Here is a 19418-nt window from a genome sequence, read left to right as displayed (position 1 = left end):
GCACCGAGCTGAGCTCCCTTTGCTACAACTTTTAACAAGAAAAAATGTTGAAGTTTTGGTTTTCTTAGATTATATTGTCCACGGGTAGTATGAAAGAATTCCCCCGAACATATCAGCACGACTTATCTTACCGTTTCTGCGTCTCTTTATATCACGCAGATAACTGGCACCCCTTTCCCTCACTGTACAAAATCTGAATACGATCCATTTCCTGACTTATAAAATCTCATTTTCTATTCTAAAAGTATGAGGGGTTTTTTTTGATAATTAATTCAAATATTACAGAAACATAACAGAAAGTAAAATTTCCCTATAATCCTACCATCCCCAAAGAAAACCCCTACACCATATTATTTTTGCAAGGATCTAGAAAAGGAAAATCTGTCCCTCTGCTGGGAGTCTTTTGGAGAAAGTTGCTTAGAGATGGCACTTACTATTGGAGCAGTTACTTAATATTAATCAAGATCTTTCCTGGTTATTTGGTGGTGTTTCGAGAGTGGCTCCTGGGTTTGATAGAGCTGACATTCCTGGCTCTGTGACTTGGGGACTGGCCCCTGGGTGCCTTTTTTTTTCTCAGTCCCAGCTTCCAGCTGGGCTGCACTCAAGCTCTTTCCTCATATGGTTTTCCTCCTAAGAGTTCTCTCTTCTTCCTGGCTCTTACTATTCTGCTGCTTGTGTGAGACGATTTCCTTGGGGGCTTTCTTGGCTCTGACCTTGGGATTTCATGGTATAGATGACAAGCAGAGTAGCAAATGTTGTCCAAGTCATTCTTAAAGAACGCAGTCCTCATTGGTAGTGAGATGCTTCAGATGTTTTATATTATGGAAGTGGCCCTAGCAATGCCTAGCCTTGAAAACATCCCAGTGCAGGCTTCGTAGTTGTGGTTTGGGTTGATACTTTGCATACCAGTGTTTTCCTTTTTGCATGAGAACTAAGGGCGTGTCCCATCTTCCCACCAACTTTTCTTTCTTTAAAAGAGAATATGAAACCAGTTGAATACTCTCTAGAATGTATTTAGGTAAGTGTACGTATTTACAAAAATGAACGATCGGGCACTTGGGAAGAGCTTACTTCTTGGACAGTGTGTGAGGCCAGGATTTCTCCAAATACTGAGAAGTGGCTGGTGCTCAATCAGTGATTTTGTGTGAGGAGAAGCATGTTCTTCTCTTTGCCTGTCTCCAAGTGGCTGGCATCTGTACTACTGAAACAGAGCCTCAAAAAAAAGACTCTAAGATGAAGGGATATGTACTGCTCCTCTTCTCTAAGTGGACATCTCCTTCATGAGAAAAGACAGAGAGTAAAGGGAATATGCCCCATGGTTCCATCTCAGCTCTATTTTAAATTGGACATTCATTTTCTTAGGACTGGAGTCTTAATTATTTCTACCTCCTCCCATCAGGCAATGCTGGTCAAAAAGACTCTTTGTTTTCACCTGAATACATAAAACCTGCACATCAATTGTACATAGGAGCTGTCTACTAAATTAATATCAAACAATGCTGCAGACTAATACATGTTTTTATATCCTATAAGCTGGTGGATCTACTGCAAGAATCACATGAGTTATAAGGTTGCATCGAATTCTGTACTTTGGATAGCTTGTGATTATACGTTTGGATTGCTTGATTAACATCTGTCTGTCCCACTAGACTATGTGTTCCATGAGTTAGCAATGCTTTGCTTTCTCACCGTCATCTCCTTAGCATTTATCACAGTATCTGGCATGTGTTGGTGTTCAATAAATATTTGTTGAATGAACGAAAGCGTGAAAAATTTGCTTTTCTTCTTGAAGAGATGATTAACTTACATAAAAGAATTTTCTACATTTTGTTTTGAGGCTATAAATCCACTTTTCAAAAAATTTCTTGAAGACTGCAGATATAGCTGAAGAAACAAGTTTTTAAGCAGGACAGTTGTAGGGAGTGGGTACGTAACTTTTGTTTTGAAACTAAGTCAAATTATCATAGTTAAGCAAGCAAAAGTGAAAAGTTCATGTGGAAGACACAGCGGTACACACACAGATTTCTATTCTGTTTGGAGTTAACCAGGGTAAATGACAGGAACTCCCTTTCAAGGGTCATGTAAAAACTGAGCCATCTTGGATCTGACAATAGAAAATATACTGCCAAGGGCTTCCCTGGTGGCGCAGTGGTTGAGAGTCCGCCTGCCAATGCAGGGAACGCGGGCTCGTGCCCTGGTCCAGGAAGATCCCACATGCCGCGGAGCGGCTGGGCCCGTGAGCCATGGCCGCTGAGCCTGTGCGTCCGGAGCCTGTGCTCCGCAACGGGAGAGGCCACAACAGTGAGAGGCCCGTGTACCGCAAAAAAAAAAAAAAAAAAAAATTTACTGCCAAGAAGTTTTTGCCCTGTGTTGGCTTTCCTCAAGCAACATGACAAGATTTAGATTTATGCATCTCTGATTTCCAAATGCAAGAAATCTTAGAATTAGCATTAGAACCAAAGACTTTGCTTAGAGGTCATTTGGTTAAATCTCGTTTTACAGATGAGGAAACATAAGCCCGGAGATTAAGTGACTTGGATCAATGTAATTCATTCTCCATAAAATGAGGCTTTGAGAAGAGTGTAATTTCCAGTTTGGTAATACATAAGTTACCTGTTAAATTTAAAAAATAATACTTTCAATTTTAAAGAGGCAGAATCTTTCTAAACTTAAATTGTAATGTCTGTCTTTAAAGGTAAAAAAATGAAGTCTAATTGTTTTCAACCTACGTGAAAACAGATATCACCTTGGTAACGTGCTCTCCAGCTCCCCCTGACTGATAAGGGTCAGCAGCTGTAGACTACCTACTTACCACATCTACTGAAGCCTTCAGTTTTAAAAGGAAAGAACTGGGTTATCACTTTGAGTATGGTGAATAGAATCCATCTGTGCACAGCCAGTTTGTTAATTTCAGGAGGCTCTGGGCTGGACTAAAATAGAAGGAAGAGTGAAGAAGAGGAATCCTTAATGGCTTCCAGCCGTGGAGGATGTGGATGCCTGCAAACAGGAATGGAATTCTGTGGCTTTCCCCTCAGCCTTGTAAATGAGCTTCCTATTTAGGGTGGATTTTCTTCACACTAGAGTTCCCCATTCTCTCTTCCCTGTTCTTTTTTTCCTCTTTGTTCCTCCGTGAGTGATTCTTCCTCCCTGGTTAGTCTGCGGGCTTTGCCCATCCCCAGTTTCTCCCCGGGCTCTCAGCAGCAATAGGAGGGCTCCTCATTTTAAAATGACAGCTGTCTTCCTCCCACCTAATTTAGGGAAAGGAAACCCAGGTTTCCTGAGGACCTATTAAATGCTGGCCCTCCCATAGGTACCATTTCCTTAGTTCCTCCCAGCCACCCTGCCAAGTCCTCCATTTTTACTGATGGAGGACAAAAAGTAGGGAATCAAACCCATGGCTGTCTGACTCCAAGTCTTTTTCCATCCTCCTTGTGGTTAAGCAAGATTTGGAATTGTGGAACATATTTTAAAGCAGCACTCAGAATGTAGGTGTTGGCACACATTCTTATATAATTTGTTTTATAATTATTTCCATAATGAAGTCAGCTAGATAGCTTCTGAAAAACTTGTCGATTATGATCTTCAAAGTACACATTCATAATAAAGTGACCCTTTGTGTATAGATAACATTTATCTGGAAGGCTTCTGCAAGCTGGACTTCTTTACCCTGGTAGATTTGGAGAGCTCCAGCCTTCCTGAAAGATGCCCCCCTGACTTTCCCTAGCCAAAAGCTACCTGTTTCCCCTTTGTCATTCCCACAGTTAAAGTGATGGTATGTATCACTTTTATCCTTAATAGTATTACATTTACTTGTGTCCTGTCTCTACTGCTACATTGTAAACCCCTGAAGGGCAGGAAGAGTGTTTAATCAATGAATAACAAAAGTAATGTATTTTTGCTCCCTTAGCGCTTTGAGCAGTGAGGTTTTTTTGAATGAACAAATAAATAATTGTGTTCATGTCAAGATGATCTGGAAAGAGAAAAATGAGACTGTCAAGTTAAAGACTGGTTATTTTATTTTATACTATAGAATTCAGTCATTGCCCATTTCAAGATGGAGTGGGCCTAGAAATTATCCAAGTACAACCCCTCCCTAGATAGATTAGCAAATGGAGGACTAAATCAATTAAGGTCTTATAGTTACTTACTTAGAGGCTCCAAGGTGGCACTTACATCTCAAAAATGGTCCAAACTAACCCTTTATTATTGGCTTCATGTGCCACAGATGCAAAAATCAAAGTCTCAGCATTGCCAGGACCAGTGAAAATATACTTAGAGCTGCTTTGCCAATTTCAATTCTCAACTTCCACCTCTTACGGTTGCCAAAGAATTATGATTTTAGAGAACATTTTTTTCTTTCTAGTTTAATATATTGGATTTCAATAGCAGCTCCAATTACTGTATTGTCTGGGGCTACCTAGGAACTTAGATCATCATGTGGTAACAGTGACTAAGTGTGAGGACTCTGGACTCTGGCACCTGACCTCCTAGGTCCACATTTCAGCTTCTCACCTTATTGGCTGTGAGACCTTGGGCAAGTTACTAAACTTCTGGGCCTCTGTTTTCTCATCTGTCAGTTGAGATTAGGTAACAATAGTAACTACCTCAGAGAATTGTTAAGATAAACTAATTCATTCATGTTTAGGGCTTTTCTGGAACCTTGGTCCATAAATGTTAGTTAGCTGTTATGATGATGGTGGAATACCAAATAGCTCGAGCTACTTTTATCCAATTATTATTTTCCTTTTATTGGTAGGGGGAATGTTTACTGAAATCCTCCCTGAGATTTCATAGTAAAGACAAGCTTGGAGATAAAATTTCTGTGGGATCTGGAAGGTTTGGATATGTAAACACTGGCTGTAAGTTCATTCCAGATAGAGGAAATAGTATGAGTAAAGTCTGATGAAGAGAACCCTGGGGTTTTCTCCCAGGAACTGTAATTCCATTTAACTGCAGTGGAAGGTGCTCCCTGGGAGGAGTGGGAATAGGGATTTGTGTTTAGCCCATGGAGGCTCCTGAGATGGCAGGCCAAGTTTGGATTGAGGACCTTTGAGTACCAAGATCCCTTTGGCAGCAAGGTAGAGCGAGGGAAGATTAGAGGGGGTGGGATGGAGGCAAGGTGACAGTTGGAAGGCTGTTGAATTAGCATGAAGAGGAGGAGGGTGTGGCATTGATAACAGTTTGGAACTGATGCAGGCAGGTGGGTTTCAGGTACAGATAAATGCCACTAACAGAAACAGGGAACCCGGGAGTAGGGGTGGGTTTGCAATGGAAGAAGATGATTTCAAGTTTCTTGAAGAACAATTTGAGGGACAGAAAGGACAACCCGGGAGAACTGCCCCTTTTGGTAGAAATTCAGAACTGGAACGCAGAGTTCAGTACTTAGAAAATTCTGAGAGTCGTTGCTAGGTGTGTGATAGCGGAAAAGACATGAGACTATCTGAGATTCCCTGAGATCACGCCTGTAGACTCAAGAGCCCCGCACACATTCTTTGGATAGAGACATCTAAGGCATGAAGCCATAAGCGTGGTGCCATGAAGTGCCGGGGTGTAGGAGTTCATTTTAGCTGCTGTGTGTGAGATAGAGCTCCCCTCACACATCCTGCAGTGCTTTCAGTTTTAAGCCTGTTCATGAACCAAAGGAGGAACTTCCTATTTCCCCTTTCCCCATCACTCACCAATGGGCAATAGCCCAGTAAAGGATTCCTTTACGGCTGGGCAGAGAAATAGGCTCAGATTATGGAATTTTTAAATGGCATTATAAAATTGACATATTTTATATGACAAAGAAGAGAGAGACTCTGGAGACATAAATTTAAATTAAAAAAATTTTTTTCAAGACCAAACTGTTTTATAACCCTTCATTTTGTATGTGGTTTTCAGTGGGTATAAAAATACTCGGTGGGTATGTGGGTGGTTTCTCATGTTTTGGAAATGGTGAGAATATGAGATGCTGAGCATTGGGTTCTGGGATGAGAGCTATAATTACTAACTCTGATTCTTTCCCCCGATTGGCTCCCGGGTAGATATCTGAACCTAAAAACCCAACAAGAGTCCAGAATCCAGAGCAATAAACCACTCTCCTCCCCGCACCCCCTCCCCCAGAAATTAAAAGAATTATTGTGGCAAAGAGGAGAGGGAAGGAGGGACGATGGTTCTAACTTGCCTCGTCCCCTTTTCGTGCTGCTCACTGACTGTTCAAGGCTGTGGTGCATCAGGAAAGAGGCTGGTGTGACGGCTTCTCCTCGCTGTCTGCACAGCAGCCCCTGTGCAGCTGTGATGGAAAGAGTTCTAAATATAACCCAGACTCCTTTCAAATCTTCCTCCCCCAGTCTTGGCAGATGTGGTAAACACCCTAAAAATACCTGCTGTCTGAACCTTTGAGGTCTTTGGAGAGGAAGGGGCAGGTGGTAGCCCTGGGGCCACAGGGTGCTGTCAGGAGGCCTTGCCAGGCTACCAGGGCTGCTCCCCAAGCTGTTTGGTGCACTGTTGGCCAGTCCATCCTGCTCAAGGATAAGAGCCCACTCTTGAGTCTCATAGTCACTGCTGGCAGGTTTCAAGGAGACTATTCATAGACTAGACATCTGTTCTCTGTCCCATTGACCTCAAACCTGCAGCTGCCACCGTGGTATTCAGGCAGTGTTGTGTCTTCCAGTCTTGTTTCGCAGAATCAGAATTGTAGAGCTAGCGAGGCCCTCAGGTATTACATTGTTCATAAAACATTCCGTTAAAATCACCACATTTATGGAGTTACATTTCCCCGCCTCTATAGTGACTTAGGGATTTGGAAATGGAGTCTCAGTCTTTGATTATTAAAAGACCCTACTGTCCTCATTGTGTAACACACATAGGAGGATAACGAAAACCAGTCTTTTTAAAAATAGTGACCAGATGATCCTGTGTACGGCGTTTTCTTCTTTATTAAAAAATGGAAATTTGAGGCTCATTTTCTCACCCAGAATTCAGTATCTCGAGTATAAAGCTCATTGGCAACATAGCCAGATACCAGGAGTCTCATTTTCAGGAAGGCTTTCAAGATCTAGTTTCTGGAATCCCATACCATAACTGTGGTGTTTAATTGAAAGACCATAGCTGACCTCTGCTTTCCTGGGAAAGGAAGGTTTCACAGATGATCTCCAATACCCACGGAATACATTCAAAGTTGTGGAGGCAGTCAGCACCATCTAATGAAACAGCACAAATCATCCAGCTTTTAAATGTATGATAACTACCTTAGTCCCAGTCTCCTTCAGGAGACTCTTGAGAAGGTGTGGGGAGTGCAGAACTTGTGCTAGGAGCTGTGTGAGGGAGAGCAAAGTAGCCCCAAGAAGCCCGTCCAGATGATGGAGAAGGAACCAAGTCCTGTGCCATGCCATTTTCAATATGTTCATCATGGTAGTTACAGAATTTCCGTAATTGTAATGGGTATGCATCCTCCACTGTGAGCTTCTCAGAGCTCCTTCCTGTATCTGGAAGAGTGTCATTTATTTTTTGCCACTGGGCTGAAAGTAAATTGAAGGGTTTTCTTGAGTGCTTGAAGCTGTCAAAATGGTTGAAGTTTTTAATGTCACTTAATGCATGTCTGAATCAGCCACTGCTAGAAGCTTACTTAGGGCCTCAGTGTGATTTTGTGGAAAGAGCGTAGCTCTGGAGTTGGTAGCTTCAGTTGTGTAGAAGCCAGGGACGGGGTGGGCACAGAGGGGTCGCCTTTTTCCATGCGTGTCAAGAAGAGAGGATGGGAGAGGGAGGGGTACCCAGGTGGCACTGTCATAGGTTATCAAATGTTTCCCTTCTGAAATTCCAGAATGAAGAGCTTCGAAACTTGTCTCTTTCTGGCCATGTTGGATTTGACAGTCTCCCCGACCAGCTGGTCAACAAGTCGACTTCTCAAGGATTCTGTTTCAACATCCTGTGTGTTGGTAAGTGACTCATCCCTTGCTGCTGAGCAAGGAATCTGACTCTTAGGTGTTGGCAGGTGACTGTCAGAGGGGCACGTTTCAGGAAATAAGGGGAATGATATTTTTTTACTCTTTCATTATCAGTAGAGCAGGGCAGTGATACCCACTCAACGTATGTCACACAAAGATCGAGACTTGTATTTAGGTAGAACGCTCTGTAGGCTTTGTGACGTTACTCAAAATGTTATTTTCATTTGTGTCACATAGTGATCAGTTTAATATTGCTATTGAACCACTTATTTAAATTTTTTGTGGGGGGAGGGGCTTAGACCCTAGCTAGACTACAGGAAGTTGAAAGAAGGACCTGAGATGCACATACATAGGAAGATCATTCAAAAGCATTTTAAGAATTTGTTTCCAGGGTCTTTGACTGTGGTGCAATAGTAATCTCCACTGAAGTCTTTTTAACGATATGCTGTCTACAGTAAGTAAAATCTGAAACTAACCGCTTCGATAAACTTAGAATATTTAAAATTTTTGCTTTTAGAGCAAAAGACAATTTAAAATTCTATTTTATATTTTTGAAATACCTTTTCTGCCTGAATTAATAAATTAACCTTTTGTTCTTAAATTGGAATCTGAAATTGACCTCAGTTTATTCCTGGTAGATAAATGGAAAAGGCTAAAGAGATACAACTTACATATTTGCATTCTCAGGATGTGTTATTCGTATCCTTTAGATGTTATGCATTGACCTAGGCCTGTGGCCTTGGTATTTTTCTTCTTCTTTAGCCATATCTTTGTTAAACTAAGACAAGGAAGGTAGGAAAGGAGGTGGAGAAAAAGAGGAACATAGAAATAGAAATCTCCTGTTGGTTTGAAGCAGACGTGTCCCTGGAACAGATGACGGCCTTTCCTTCACCCTCCCTGTCACTCTTGATGAAGGACCAGGCTAAACAGCAGTGAAGTGGCTCGGGCTGCATTGTTTTGTTGCCATTGTCCTCTGGGCACAGACTTCAAGACAAATTAAAAGGAATTCTGTATGTATCCGATATGTGTTCTCTGTGTATCCTCCCCCGACGTTTGGCAGAATGTCCTGACTTCTCTTGTCTTAAGTAAAATGAAGTGACTTTAGAAAAGAAAGATGTGCATTCATTGTAAGTTAGTTGTTGGGGGGAGGGCCAGGTATTTTCCTCTCTTTTTTTTTTTTGCGATATGCGTGCCTCTCACTGTCGTGGCCTCTCCTGTTGCGGAGCACAGGCTCCAGACACGCAAGCTCAGCGGCCATGGCTCACGGGCCCAGCCGCTCCGCGGCATGTGGGATCTTCCCAGACCGGGGCACGAACCCGTGTCCCTTGCATCGGCAGGCAGACTCTCAACCACTGCGCCACCAGGGAAGCCCCAGGTATTTTCCTTTCTGAAAATTCTTCGACAGGGGCATACTGAACGTGGCCCCTGCATCGGGCATTCGCTAGTAGAAAGCCGCCGCTGACTTGCACACCAGATGGCTTGCTGTCTGGCATTATGTCTCAAGCACTGGAGAGAGAATGACTGGAGAGAAACGTGACCAGAGCCCATCAGCTCTCCTGCTTTTTCCCTTTTCCCCACTTGAAGCTGATTAAAATTCAGCAGGGGACCCCCTGGAATGGCAGCTCTCAGAGTGGCATAAATGAGTCGTCTTTTCTCTTCTGCTAAATGCTCACTGCAGAGCAGGACAATTCTTCATTAGCATAGCAATTTGTGGGCAATTTGTTGATTTTCTATTGAAAAATGTGCTAAATAGTGGGCCAGTTACTATTCTGGCTTCTCTTCTCCGTCTCCCCCAGCCCTGTCTTCAAAATCAGTTTCAAGAATCTATGTGAGAGCTGCGGCCCAGCCCCTGCAAGTAGGATAAAGTCTTCCAGCGGGACTGGGCTGGAAGGACCTGGTTTGACCGGGTGTGTGGTGTGCAAGGGGGAGTGTTGGCTCGTTGGCTGACCCTTGTGTTACTAGCACCATTATGGTGCTGGTTGGAATTCCTCACAAGCCACCTCCTTGCTGTGCTGTTGGATGTGTAAAGCAGCTGCTATTCTGACTCTCCTGGGTGGGTAATAATCCCAGTGATTCTTAGGTTTTTATCCTTGTTCCATTCTTAACCAGGTTGAAAATTCGTTTTTCAAGTTATTTAAAATAATGCATATTTATGTTAAAAAATTATAAAATGTCCCCCCTTCTCTCCTGCCCTCATTTCCATTCCACAGAGAAAACACTGTGGAATCCTAGGAACTTTCTAAACTTTTCTGTACTTGGAAATTATTTTCGGAGGCTGAAAACAACGCTAATTATCTCACATTTTTGTAGAAGTCCCACATGTGTCTCACCAGGCTAAAATCAAGGCATCCGCAAGGCTATGCTCCTTTCTGGAACCTCAAGGGGAGAAGACATTTCCTTGTGTTTTCCATCTGCTGGAGGCTGCCCGCATTCCTTGACTCTTGGACCCTTTCCTCCATTCTCAAAGCCAGCAATGTTGTATCTCTCTCTGACTGTTCTTGGGTTAGGAAATTTTCCACAGAGAATTGCAGAAATCTAGTTTAAACTCAGTTAAGCCTCTTCCTCAACCTCCAAACACACTAAAAAGGTAATACATTGAATTGTGTAATTAAGAACAGCTGGCTCTAGGGATGCAGAGTGTTTGCAGGGCTCTGTTTCTGGTTTTCGAGCCCGTTTGCTGCTGCGTGGCTTCATGGTCGGGCTTCTTCTTCAAGGAGGTGGTACGGCCTCCAGCAGTGTTGCCAGCTGAGCAACCCCGGAGGAGAGGGAGGCAATTCCTGACAAGGGCTTCTCAACAGTCATAGGATCTCTGATCAACCAGGCTGGGGTCATCTGCCCGCCCAGGGTGGGAGATGGGGATCAACCACCCCGAAACATACAAGGGTCCCATAGGAGAGAAGACATGGGCAGAAAGGAGAAAGGCCATGGGAGAGACACACACTGGACAGATATAAACAGGTCTCTCATGACTACATAAGTACTTTTTTGTTTTGGTGTAACGTAAATGAGATCATGCCCTTCTATTCTTTTGCATTGTCTCCTTTCACTCTACAGTACGTCCTGCCTATCCTTCCATGCCCACATATCTAGCAGGTTCTTTTCCATAGCACTTTGGAGCTCTTCCGTTGGAGCCAACATTAGCCCTTTGGGAGATAGGGGTGTCAGCATTAAGGTAAACAGCATTAAGGTGTAAACAGCATTAAGGACAACTTTCGCTGTCAATTAATGCTCTATTTTTTTTTTTTTAAAGAAGATGTTGGGGGTAGGAGTTTATGAATTAATTTATTTTTGCTGTGTTGGGTCTTCGTTTCTGTGCGAGGGCTTTCTCTAGTTGTGGCAAGCGGGGGCCACTCACTGTCGCGGCCTCTCCCGTTGCGGAGCACAGGCTCCAGACGTGCAGGCTCAGTAGTTATGGCTCACGGGGCTAGTTGCTCCGCGGCATGTGGGATCCTCCCAGACCAGGGCTCGAACCCGTGTCCCCTGCATTAGCAGCAGGCAGATTCTCAACCACTGCGCCACCAGGGAAGCCCTGCTCTATCTATTTTTAAGGTAAGAGTCTATGAAAAGCATTCTAGTTGATGAAAATATTTTGACAGCCACTTAGAGGAGTTGGTGTCGTATTTAACTCAAGAGTATCCATGGTCCTTGTCACCCTACTGTGCACTTCTGTTTTTTATGCGCATGCCTGGTGTTTACAGCATCATTATTTCCATGTGAAGAGTATGGAAGGGAATTGAGGATTTATTGAAAAGAAGAGTTATGATCCCAGTAAGGAAACCGATGATGTTTTTCAAAAAGGTCTTAGAGTTGTAATTTTGTTTTGTGGCAAGCTCCTACAGGTTGCAAACAGAGAGGAAACAAACCGGGACAGAAATGAGCCCTGGCGTGCACCTAGTTTAGTTTTAGAGGCCCTGAATTAAATGCTTTTAGAACCTATCTCTCTCGAGTCCTGGATAGAAATGTAATAAAGAGCGGGAGAGTAGTGTTCACTTAACTGGGAAGAGAATTCTTGATGCTGAATCGGGTACCAGACACCCAAGATCATAGTTCCCCTACTCTCCGTCTTGCCTACAACACAGCCGTTCACCCACAAAATTGCACTTTGTTTTAAATAAAGCCTTTCTTTCTTACCCACGCTGTATTTCTCCAAAGAATCTAAATTAGTGTTCAGCCTTTCTTCAGAATTTTAAATTTATACATCTTTGTCATTCACTTTCCAAAATGACACCAGCTCTGTGAGAAACTCCAGCATTGATCCAGCTGTATGTGGTTCTTTGTGCACCTACACAGATGGATAAAATACTGTGACATCCCTGCTTTTGAAGAGGAACCAGTTCAACAGCAGGGTCAAAGTAAATTAATAATTTTTTTTTTTTTTTGCGGTACGCGGGTCTCTCGCTGCTGTGGCTTCTCCCGTTATGGAGCACAGGCTCCGGACACGCAGGCTCAGCGGCCATGGCTCACGGGCCCAGCCGCTCCGCGGCATGTGGGATCTTCCCGGACCGGGGCACGAACCCGTGTCCCCTGCATCGGCAGGTGGACTCTCAACCGCTGTGCCACCAGGGAAGCCCTAATAACATATTTTGAAAATAGAATTAAAAAAAAAATAATTCCACTGTATTGTTGTGAGGGGAAGGCAGAAGAGGAATAGAAAACAGACAAGTTTAAGATCATTTTAGCCGAGGCTATAGTGTCAGCATAAGCTGTAGAATTTTACAATCAGATCTTAAACATTTTTATCCCATCTTGCTTTTCCAGGAAAGGCTCTGAAGTGGTTTACAGGGTGAAATGAATGAGTTAATGAATAAAAGATAAAATTAACCACAGAAAATAAAGTGAAGCCAAGGTTAGAGTCAGAACTCAAAGCCCTCAGACCTGCCTATGGCAGTTGATTCTCTCAGGAGCGCATGTGCCTCTCCGCCAGTGGTCAGAGCATGGAGGGACCCATTCATTCAACAGATATTTGTTAAACACATATTATGTGCCAAAGACAAGTTAAAAGTTTAATGACGACAGACTTACAGTAGCTATAAAGTAAAAACAAAATAGTTGCTCCAGATGAAACACAGTTCACTGGGAAAAATCTCTCCCATGGATTTTCAGAAAAAAACATACGGTGGCCGTCCCTCCATTTAAGCCTGGGTTCCTGAGCGTCCCCCACTCAGTGCCACTGAGTCAGGCAACGCCGAGGGTCACGTGCTGGTCTTCCAAGGGGACTTGAACGACCAGCATGCTTTGGCTAATACCACCAGCTAATACCGCGGCTGGTGGTATTAGCTAAAGCATGTCCCATCAGAGGCGATTCTATGAGGAGTTAAAACAACACAACGTAGCTCTCTGATTATCTGGCTTCATCCAAGAATAAAATCCAGAATGTTTAGAGGAGGCAGTCAGACCTTCATGCACAGCTATTTGAATAATTATGATAATAATTATCCAAGGAGCCAGTCTTGGCAGTCAGAGTCAAAATGCTGAATCATAGATCAACTATTTACTCAGTTTACAATTAATTACCTTCTAATTCATTCCTCTGTGTGTTGTTTTGTTTTTGTTTTGTTTTTTTCTTTTTTAATAACGTCCAGCTTAGAGCTTGCGGTTTAAACAGAATGGAAGGGGCAAGCCTGCTTCCCACTGTGCGATGGGTGTTACGCTCACCAGCACTGGCAGACACGGGAGAAACAGAAGCCCCAGATAGCGCTTCAGGAGTAAATCTCTAATTATTCTAACAACTGTTCAGGCAGATGAATTTATAACAGAATAAGCAACGAACTCTGAAAAATCTACCGAAGTGGCAAATGTCAATATAAATGATCATCATGATCATTTTTCTTTTCAGTTAACTGAAAAGAAATGCCTGAAACTGAATGCCTGCTCTGTGCCAGGGATTCTGAAATGTTTCAGAGTTGCTGCCAGTCATTAATTGTCTCAAAATATTGTAGTTGTTGGGTTTAAACTGGAACCTATGCCAGGTAGGCTTTTGGTTACTCAAGTCAAAAGAAGCCTTTGTGCTCTTGTGTGTCCTCAAAAATATAGAAAATGCCTTCTTTTCTGATTGACCTCAACAACAAACGCATTGAAAAGCTCTCCTAGTTCTAGAATTCCTTTTATTCCAAAAGCTGTCCTTTCTTAGTGAACTGCTTGTGGTGAATTGCACTGCTGCTAGAGTAGCTGTGTCTAATTAGGGCTCTTCAAAGCACAGAGCATAGGAATGGAAAGCAAAGCACTCTGAAATTTAGAGGAACAGTGGTTTTTCCAACCCATGGATTAACCCTGTGCTGTAAGTAGGCCCTGGAATGCTAATTGTTCGTAATTTCCACCTTAATGCAAATAATAATTAAAATTACCTTGCCTTTGAAAACAAAACAGAACATGGTGTTCTTGATACACATATGCTTAACTAATTCTCAACTTAGTAAAATGTGATGGTAATTTCAGTCCTGTCCAGGTAACCTAGAATCCTTGCCATGTAAACTGAAGTCTTTATTGCTGTTTTTATGGGAAGAGATGAAAGTTAAGTGGGTCACTTTCCACTGATAGAACCGTTACCTTATAGGGGAAATTTTATAAATAGTTCTGCTGTTGTGCCTTTTTCCCTGTTCTGAAAATAGGTAAATTCTGAAAAGAAGTTTGCTCTATTGAGAAAGATACTCAAGTAGGTACTTAAAATGACTGGAGTACCTTCAGTGTAGAATTGCCTTGCAGATTACGTATCTTACAAGTGAGAACCCTGTTTTGTTTCTGTATCCATTACTTCGTAACTTTGTTTTGTTCAAAGTTATTTTGTTAAGTCCCCAATGGTCGATATCAGCTTGGTGAGCATTAGGGAACAGAGACTACTTTAGGTTACTTTTATTGATGGGTCTTTTTTTGTAAGAGTATGAAGGAAAGTAAGGAAGACAGGAGACAGTCTCAAGTGCTACACAGCTAGACTTCATGGAGACCTGGAATGACATTCAGGATATTACAGAAGTTCAAGAAGTGTCAGTTGCTGCTTTTCTTCACCATTTTATCCCCAGCACCTATGCTTGTCACATAGTAAATACTCAAGTATTATTAATGAATAAATTTCAGGTACTAGTGTCTACCGTATCTCTCTGCTCTCTTTCTCCTGTATGTCCAGCTAATGGTCTGTCAGCAACATGTCTTCTATTTATTGGCAGCCTTTGCTGCCTCATGGCATCTGATTTTTCGCTTCTCTCAGCATATCTTTTCTTTTTCATGCCATCGTGCTGTGTGCAGGTTCAAACTCCCAAAGAGAGAAGTTTGATTGGATAGACAAGTCACTGTCCAGTATGGAGCATTCTCACAGCACTGGCGTCCATGGGTGCCTTTGGACAGCGGGCTAGCCCTGGGCCAGTTATCTGTGGTCATTAGCAAGGTCTATGTTGTAAACTATGGGCTTGCTTGTGAGAGGAATGTGGTTATGGCAGACATTTAAAATATCATTCCCATAATAGTAAATCAGAGTCTGGCTAAGTATTCAGTCATGTTCCAGGTCAGATTCTAAGCTATGGGAGATCAGGCCAGTTCGTTGTTGTATTCCCAGAACTTGGTACTAAGCTGGAAAGGAGACTGGCTGAAAGAAGACTGATGAAGGAGGAAATTCTTTGATCTTAGATGTATCGGGTCCAACGGGTAAAGCTAAAGAGTTAGGCAAATGTACTTGAACAACTTTTATCCTACAAGTGAATCATGGTAGTCAGTGGCAAACCACATAAGGCTTCTAATTAGAGAAAGCTCAATTACAGGAAGATTCCATTCTACTTCATGTTTGTACTGTGTTGGAAAGCAATGAGTAATACAGAACTTCTAACTAGCAAAGGTATTTTGTCAGTGGGAAAGTTGCCCTAAGGCTATAAATCTCAGAGCTCTTTTTCCCCCCATGGAATTGTCACCATCCTAAAAGTCATTATGGCAATTTTTCAGAAGCGAGGTACTGTTCCTAGGACCATCATGGGGTTGGGATTTGTTGAAAGGGCCGCAGTATATTGGTATGTTTAAATTGAGCTGAAAATCTAATTGGGAAATTTTCCAGAGTTTTTTTTTAAAGGCATTCCTATAAATAATGTTTCTCGATATCTACCATCACACACTCGACCACCACCCCTGACAAGGGTGGGTTCTTTCTCATTGCCAACTAGTTTTGACTCAAGAATTAGTATATAGAGAGAAAAATTTTCTTGGTCTTATTTCGAAGACCAAGCTAAAGTTCTCCATGGCTCCACATTTGGGTCTTACCATTTGATTGGTGTAGTGGTGCTAGGTACCTGCCACTCTCCTTTGCATATATTAGGGGCTCGGTAAGACTTAACTGACTTGAATTATCAATGTGAATTAATAAGGCCATTGTTGCAGGTTATTTAACATCATTCAGTTTCATTGTCACAAACATCCGCTTGAAACTGGGAAATCTAACAAGTGCTTGCCATCTGCTGAATAGGGAAAGAAAATGGAGATAATGGAGGATTCTCACAGATTCATAACCATACCTAAAAAAAATTAGGCAGTCAGTTTTCTCTGTAACAGTGAAGTCAGGATGCTGTGTTGGTTGAGCGTAGGTGTTAGAACCACACAAACTTGGGTTAGAAGCCTGGCTCTGCCACTTAACAGTGTGACTTTAGACAAGTTACTTAGACCTTATCTAAGCCTTAATGCCCCATCTGTAAAAGGGAGGAAAGAGCAGTACTTATTCCATGGGGGTTAGTACTAGGGTTTAAATGAGATAGTGCATTGGAAGCTCTTACCACAGGGCCTGGTACAAGGTAAGCACTCAGCGGCTGTAGCTGGGTTTGTTATGATTGCTATTGTTTGTCAAGTGTGTTGTTTTGAAAAATGTAATTCTTTTCCACAACAGTAGATGATATCAAGTAATCCAATACAAATGAATCAGTCTTTTGAATTTTCTTCGTAACAGAAACTCAGCATATAGAAATTTTTTTAAAGCAATATAGTGTTACATGCCAACATTTAGGGAAGGAGGAACTATGGTTTATGTCTTTGAAATGACCACAAACTGACCACAGGCAAGCTTATAGGTTCTAATTCTCTATGCAGAGGTAAAGAAAAGCATCTTGATCTGTAAGTTCAAGATCTTTTCTACTGAATGGTTTTGGAAATTCATTAAAGCGTTTCTTGGGAAGTATTCCGTAGATCACACATGGAAAGAACTATCTTTTTGTGGTGGGATTTTTGGTGATACTGACTTTTCAAGAAATTTTACTGTCATGATGATGAAAAACTCCTGATGGTGTGAACTGGTGCCTCAGAGGCATTGACACATTCTTTGATTTCTCCCTTGTGGTCATGCAGGCGAGACGGGCATTGGCAAATCCACATTAATGGACACTTTATTCAACACCAAATTTGAAAGTGACCCAGCTACTCACAATGAACCAGGTGTCCGGTTAAAAGCCAGAAGTTATGAGCTTCAGGAAAGCAATGTACGGCTGAAGTTAACCATCGTTGACACTGTGGGATTTGGAGACCAGATAAATAAGGATGACAGGTACATCTTGGGATTTTGTGGGGATGTAAATGAGTGAGAAGGTAACAGGATCCATCCCGGGTAAATGTAAAGACTAAATGTTCGCTAGTTATGGGGCTTGGTCTCCTATCACCTAAAAGATAAGACATTCTTGTCCTCTGAGAAATTTTCTTAGAATGTTCTTGAGGTCAGAATCAGCTAGTGTAATTGATTCCAGCTAGGGTAAGGAGAAGAGGGATTTGTTAGAAGGCATAAGCTACCTTATGGCATTTTTCCAGGAGAGTCATGGAACCAGGCTTGGGCGCTTTCCCACCTGGAACAGCAGTCTAGAGAAACACGTACAGTTAGTGGAACCCCTGCCGCAAACTACCTTATATAGTTTGGTACCTCTGACACTGGGGAGAGGTCTCTAGAACCTTTACCCAGTCTGTCTCAGAGAGCCAAATGCCTTTACCATCGCTTGCAAGAAGAACCCCTTTCCCTGTGTGGGCCTCTGCCTTGTGTGGCTCCCTTCCTGCTTCCAGGTCTTGTATGGCTGCATCTGCTTGGTAGAAAGTAGACCAGATCCAGAACACTAGCTGCAAGAGAGTCTGGGAAGTGTGGTTTCTGGTTTTTGTTGTTGTTGCTGTTTTAACTCTGCCAAAAAAAAAAGGGTGGGGGGGGCATTAAAAAGTAAAAGGAGTTTGGAATGAGCATCTGCCATGCTCTCCTAGTCTCTGAGGCAGATGGGGATATTTGACTGAATCCCCAAATTCCTACAGATCTGAATGAAAACTTGGAGTCAACGTGATTTTCCCAAGAAGCCAAAGCCCAGGATTTAGTAGACCCGGGTTGTGATCTGGATTCTGCCGATGAGCAGCTATGGGACCTTGGCAATTTATCTCACTCTAAGGGAATGACCTGGATACTCTCGGGCCTCTTCCAGTGGGATCTGTTTACAGTCTCTTCTTAGGTGGGGTGTAAGGAAGGGCACTGGGAAAGGCTAAGCCTGGAGGAGGGGTGTGGTAATAATACACAGCTGATACAGTGCTATCAGCTCCTAAAACCCCAAAGTGAAGAAAGCATGTTTGTGAAAGATCGGTTGGAAGAATTGTCGTTGACTTCCAGCCAGAGCAGGATCTTAATATTGATGCTAGTGCCGTGGCCTGAGCACTGTGTGTCCTTTGTGCATTGTCTGGGTCTTCCTGTGGGCTGCTCGTACTTGGGTGGCCCGCTGGGTGCAGAATGGCCACATTGAGTCTGAATATTGAGTGTGGTTTCAGTGGAGCCTAGTGAGGAATTCAGATCGCTCTCTATCCAGCAAGGGTTTGTTAAGCTAATTTGATAATATATATAACAAACTTCTTTGTCAGTGTAGAAGAAGGACATGTTTAAGCTGCTTAAGAAATAAAATGTCTTTTCAGAATTTTGGTCCTGTAGTTTGTATGTCGACAGAAGCTGTTAGCTATGTCAGTCTCACGTATTCATTCACTAAAACTGGTTTACATAGACTTGATGATCTAGTTATAAAATAATATAGTGAGGTTTTGCTTTTTTTTTTCTTTTTGAGGTGAAGCAAACAGTCATTTTATTGACTCAAGTTCTTTCATTTACATCTTATCTCAGGCTATTTTGCTTTAGTAGTTTAGCACCCATCAGTTAGTAGAGAAGGCTGTCCGCATCCAGAGGTTTTACTTTTATAAAACACACATAGTCATTTTATAAAGCCAAGCAAGTTTGGCTCTTTTCTCTGAGTTGCTGTGTGCCCTTATTTGAGGGAAGCTGTTAAGCCTTAAACCTTCTTGGTGTTAATCTCAAGATCATCCATCTTATTCACTAATCTTGACTTTAAATGCCTTATGATTGTTTCATTTTGCTTTTTTTTAACTTTTATTTTTTTTAATTTTTATTTTGTATTTTTAAATTTATTTTTGGCTGCTTTGGGTCTTTGTTGCTGCACGTGGGCTTTCTCTAGTTGCGGTGAGCAGGGGCTACTCTTCGTTGCGGTGCGCGGGCTTCTCATTGCG

General features: G+C 42.4%; 1 protein-coding gene across 3 annotated transcripts in view; it reads left to right on the top strand.

The window, feature by feature from the left end:
• SEPTIN11 (septin 11) overlaps window positions 1-19418 on the top strand; it is a 90997-nt gene that overhangs the window by 35740 nt on the left and 35839 nt on the right. For 2 of the 3 annotated variants that reach the window (XM_029235764.1, XM_029235765.1), the window contains exons 2-3: window positions 7805-7919; window positions 17238-17433. In XM_029235764.1, the coding sequence (XP_029091597.1) occupies window positions 7805-7919; window positions 17238-17433 (311 nt within the window). Of the gene's footprint in view, window positions 1-7804; window positions 7920-8921; window positions 8939-17237; window positions 17434-19418 lie in introns of those variants that run through there. The other variant, XM_029235767.1, reaches the window with a different exon arrangement.

Source organism: Monodon monoceros, unplaced genomic scaffold (genome assembly GCF_005190385.1).
Source record: "Monodon monoceros isolate NGI ecotype Baffin Bay Population unplaced genomic scaffold, NGI_Narwhal_1 Super_Scaffold_20, whole genome shotgun sequence".
NCBI lineage: Eukaryota > Metazoa > Chordata > Mammalia > Artiodactyla > Monodontidae > Monodon > Monodon monoceros.
This window is presented reverse-complemented; position numbering and strand designations above follow the sequence as displayed.